Raw genomic sequence first — 4,842 nt, 5'->3', positions numbered from 1 at the left:
AAAAATTGATCCCAAAAATATATTCTCAAATAAAACCAATCATTAAAAATAACTTAAAGCTACACCAAGTCCCTACCCAGGCTCATTTTCAAAAAGCCCCTATCAAAAGACTCAGTTTCGAATCGCAGGAAAAAAATTGCAAAAGGAAAACCATTTTTAAACAAATTAAAATATCCAAAAATAATCCATCGAAACTTAACCAAGCTTCTTCACACAAGGCACAACACCGAGCAATATATTTGTATATATGTATCTGGATACTCGGCTAACTTTGAATTCAAATTTAAATCTTTACCATAGAATGTGCCAAAAGCCATAATAGGTTTCAAACTGTCTGCGCCATTAATGTCCACGAACAATATGTGTCGTATTTAGAAATACGTAAACAGGCGAATCATGGGAATATACAAAAAAATTACAATATGTAAACAGACGAATACTGGGAATACAAATTACGCGTTTTACCTGGGTGATAAGTCTGTAATGCTATTATTGGCGTTTGAATGAGATGAAACGGCTGATACAGAAGATGTGGTCGCACACGCATGTGACAACGCAGACCCAGAAGTAGCGGATTCGCTAGTTTTGGAAACAATAGACTTCACAAAAGCAGGCTTTGTGGGATTTGGTAAGGTCACGGAAGGAGATGAAAGCATCAAAGATATTGCAGACATTGGTGGACGAAGTGTGGGGTCGGCTTGCGTACACAAAAGACCAACATGAATGCATCTCAACGCTTGCTCCTCATCGCATCTTTCAATTATCGATGGATCAATCATCTGCACAATATTTCCTTGTTTATATAACCTCCAGGCCTGCATAATCACAACGAATCGTCATTTTGATATTCAATTTATACATGATGGAGAGATCCATAAGATCGGCCTCAATTTAATTTTATAGTGAACGACTACAGAAATTCATATCAATATAGATTAACAGTGAAATCTCTAAACTCAGGTTTAGATAAACAGTTTTAAATAGTTGAGTTTAGATAAACATTTAAACAGTTTTTAAGAAAGCCTACATATTTTATTTTGCTGATTTTGAATCAGTACTTTTGAAGAAGAAACACATGTAATTTTTAAGAAGAAACTTATGTTTTTAATCATTAGATCACTCAAATTGTATAACCTAAAACATCTTCCTATCTTTAAGCCCACTCAAACGGTATCAAACTATATAACCTACCCTATATAACATAAATATTCTTAACTAAAAATACAATAATAACATTACTCGAGTATCTTACCCATCTTAAAAGCATCTGCATTTCAGGCGACAAACTGTAATCCACATTCTTTCTCCCCGTGATAAGTTCCAGGAGAAGAACTCCAAAGCTATAAACATCAGCTTTTACAGATAATTGCCCCTGCATAGCATACTCTGGTGCCATATACCCGCTGCATGTACAAATTACATTGTCGTGATTATATAGAAAGGGAAAATTGAGGAACAACAAACTGAAAATTACTTGTGAATGAAAGCCTAGTCCTGGACCTTAGAAAATTAAAACATAAACGAGAAGGTAAATCCCCAAATGAAAAATAGTCACGAGTAAAATTACAATACTCTCGATCCTCTTGAAATCAAATCAGCACAGTACAACATATGCATCCCTATTGCTTTTGACAGTGTGTGAGAGTGATGATTATTGTTTTGAGATCTTACTAAGTTCCGGCAACTCTTGTGCTGACGTGACTCTCATCTTCACGAAAAAGCCTTGCTAGGCCGAAATCTGCTATCTTAGGATTCAGTCCCTCGTCTAACAAAATATTGCTTGCTTTAATATCACGATGAATAATCCGCAGTTGTGAATCCTGGTGCAGATAGAGAAGACCACGAGCTACTCCCACTATAATGTTATAGCGCTTCTGCCAATCAAGCTGGTTGCGTTTGTTTGGATCTGTATCCATGGATGCAAGCAAAGACAATAACTAATTATCATGACCCAACTAAGTTAATGCGTTTTATCAACATACAAAGTAAAGTTGAAATAACCTACCGAATAGGATTTTATCGAGGCTCTTATTCGGTAAATACTCATAAACAAGCAATCTTTCTGATCCCTCAGCACAACAGCCGAGTAGGTTCACAAGGTTTCGATGTTGAATATTGGCCACAAGCTGAACTTCATTTAGAAATTCTCTCTTTCCTTGCAGAGACCTTAAGGAGAGCTTCTTTACGGCTATTTTTTTTCCATCTTCTGCAGTTCCCTGAGACATTTGGAAAAAAATATCAATATGAAGATTATGACGAGGTTGCGGAGAGAGCAGCCTGCCGACTAATGATATAAGATTCTATAAACTAGCAGAAGCTTTCTTAGGGTATGGTACCTTGTATACAGCGCCAAATCCACCTTCCCCAAGCTTGTTATTTTCATGAAAATTTTCCGTAGCAATTATCAATGCTTCCATGGTAAACACAATTTTCCGATCTTGCCTGATTAATGTGACTTCCTCAATTTGTCGATCACCTAAACAATGAAGCACAGTTTGGTTATTGCTATCATTTCGTAGGTTTCAATATAGTTTAACAGAGCAAACTGTCCTCCTAGCTCTTGTATGGTAGTGTCATTGTGATGATCCATCACATCATGTTTTTGGAAGCCAGATAAGAGAGATGCATCTTGCGTTAGCCCCAATAAGGACCTAGGCGATCCATCAACTGTCTGTGTGTGTCTTTGTAAGTTACTGTGTACTAAATCTAAAAGTTTATTGAAAAGGGTGTCTAACTAGCTCATACTCATGACCTTATGCCTGAATTTTTGTCGTCTGAGCTTATGCCTCAATTTCAATTTGTGCCGATGGTAGATTTTTGGAATATCTCAAAATTTCAGGGTTCGGAGAGTAGAGATCTTGAACTTAAGAATGAACATCTTCCAGAATAAATGTCAAATTCAAAAATATTTCCAAAATCTAGGATCAATATAAAAATACCCACTTCAAACTAAAATAAACCAAAGCCCAAGTCAAATATACCCAAATCTGATAATATGCACCGCTACAATTTCCTTCAAGGTGCATATGATCAGAGCCTTTATGCCATACCTTCGTTTGGCCTTGAAAATTTGACAGACTTCAATCTTCTTCCAATTGCAAGCAAGCATACAAACACCACGAGAAGCAAACCGCCAGTAACACCTAAAATCAAGGGTAATTTGTTTGAAGACTTGTTGATCTGCGTACTGTTCCTCGATGGTGTGATATCCACCGGCTTATTAACTGGCGCTTCAACAGGTGGTGTATCTGCAGTAGAATTAAAGAAGGGATATATTTCATAATGGACTATGCAGCTTCCAATCAGACCCCTAGCCCCTTGCCTTCCCGTATAAACTGTGAAAATATAATTGATTGTATTTGAGAGACATGTTGTGCAGTCGTCACTCGATATATCTCTCCAGCACTGGACCAGACCGTAAATCTTTCGAGACAAGGAGTCTGTAACATTTCCGGAAGCATATAAGTGAGAGCTAGATGCTGCCTGAGCCGATAAATTGGTGAATAGGTTCCCCAGAGCCGTCATAAAGACATCAGGGCTGGAAACATTATTTAAATTGTAAAGATACCATGCATCGACAGTATCCAGTTGTCCGATGAAACTGTAGTTTTCATAACGCAAGAAGCAGTAATCAAGCCAAATTAAACCGCCGGTGGAATTCCCACAGTCTTGTCGAAGGGTAGTATTTGCTTGTTGCGAACAATTGTAGCATTGTTCGATTGTTGTGTCTCCCCTGCATTGGAGGAGGCCATATACTTGGTCGGGACTTTGGCCATAAACAGAAGTGTTAAACCCAGTGTGGTTGGTGTGTCGAACAAGATTATCCAAGACTGCATTCAGATTGGTCTCAAACTTACTGCCTGTTATGGAGGTAACGTTGGCGCGGCAAGTGTGCTGTGCGTGGCAAATATGTGCATGAATAGTAATGAGGATTAAGATAACTATAATTATGTAGAATAGCTTAATACTTTGCCCCAACTGGATAGTGGAGCACCAAACTCTGCCATGGGGGATTGTCATGGCGATTAAGGGACAATGGAGAACCCACAGTGCAACCGTGCCAACACTAGTACTCCCGAAAATTCTAATCTATTCTACACAGATATCATATGCTAATCAATGATCCAGACTCGGACCATATTTTCAAGTTTTGGAAATTCAGTGCATTGGCGAGGCCAGTATGGCTAAATAGCGTACACGGACCATCAGGAATCAATGTAACCATGTAAAAAAAAAAAAAATGAAGAACGGGATTGAAGCACAGGTCACCAAATATTCAGCTGTTTGTGTACATCTAATCAAGCTCCGCCGCCCCATTGCCGTGCTCTTCCAGATTTGAATACTGATGTACCAGTCCAACTTTCCATCTTCCTTGGTCAACACGTTAACTGCACTGAAAAAGCACCGCAGGATTTGGTTTTATATAATTTTGTTAAATACACTTCTATTGGAATCCGTCCGTCATCGAATCTTCCTTTTATCATGCGATTCCATCTATGCTAACCAATAACATTTGGCTTTTAGTCCGAGAAGTCAATGTACTAGCCATGTCCGCTATATTCAGTAACAACCTTGGAGGAGTCAGGGTAATAACTATGTAAACCAATAACATTCGTGTGTCGTACACCAATAATTTTTGTGTGTTGTTTGAAAGAGTCAAGGTTACATATAAATATATCATAATATGAGATTCAAATCAAGGTAAGTAAAAAACCAACAAATCAACATTACAAATAAACATGTCATAATAAATAATTACATTACAAATAAAACGTGAGATTCAAACCTACATAAATAAATAAAAACAACAAACCCACCAAATGATATGTATATTTGTTTTTT

General features: G+C 37.6%; 1 protein-coding gene across 1 annotated transcript; it reads right to left on the bottom strand.

The window, feature by feature from the left end:
- Positions 1 to 216: 216 nt before the first annotated feature.
- On the bottom strand, positions 217 to 4,320 carry LOC149152046 (cysteine-rich receptor-like protein kinase 15). Its single transcript, XM_089438445.1, has 6 exons — positions 3,051 to 4,320; positions 2,337 to 2,476; positions 2,006 to 2,216; positions 1,672 to 1,906; positions 1,253 to 1,403; positions 217 to 815 (listed from the first exon to the last, which is right to left on the bottom strand). Exons 1-6 carry the CDS (start codon positions 4,018 to 4,020, stop codon positions 462 to 464), a joined length of 2,061 nt encoding a protein of 686 aa, XP_089294571.1. The 5' UTR covers positions 4,021 to 4,320; the 3' UTR covers positions 217 to 461.
- Between the last annotated feature and the right edge of the window lie 522 nt (positions 4,321 to 4,842).

Source organism: Pinus tabuliformis, chromosome 9 (genome assembly GCF_031772625.1).
Source record: "Pinus tabuliformis cultivar Carrire ecotype Pingquan chromosome 9, CPIR1, whole genome shotgun sequence".
Taxonomy (NCBI): Eukaryota; Viridiplantae; Streptophyta; class Pinopsida; order Pinales; family Pinaceae; genus Pinus; species Pinus tabuliformis.
This window is presented reverse-complemented; position numbering and strand designations above follow the sequence as displayed.

Bases quoted from the DNA above. Each gene is read 5' to 3' on its own strand.
- LOC149152046 (XM_089438445.1), bottom strand. From the start codon at position 4,020: ATGACAATCCCCCATGGCAGAGTTTGGTGCTCCACTATCCAGTTGGGG. The intron at 1,404-1,671 runs GTAAGATCTCAA...TTGTACATGCAG, and splicing joins ACAAGAGTTGCCGGAACTTA to CGGGTATATGGCACCAGAGT. The intron at 816-1,252 runs GTAAGATACTCG...GTGATTATGCAG, and splicing joins TGCAGATGCTTTTAAGATGG to GCCTGGAGGTTATATAAACA.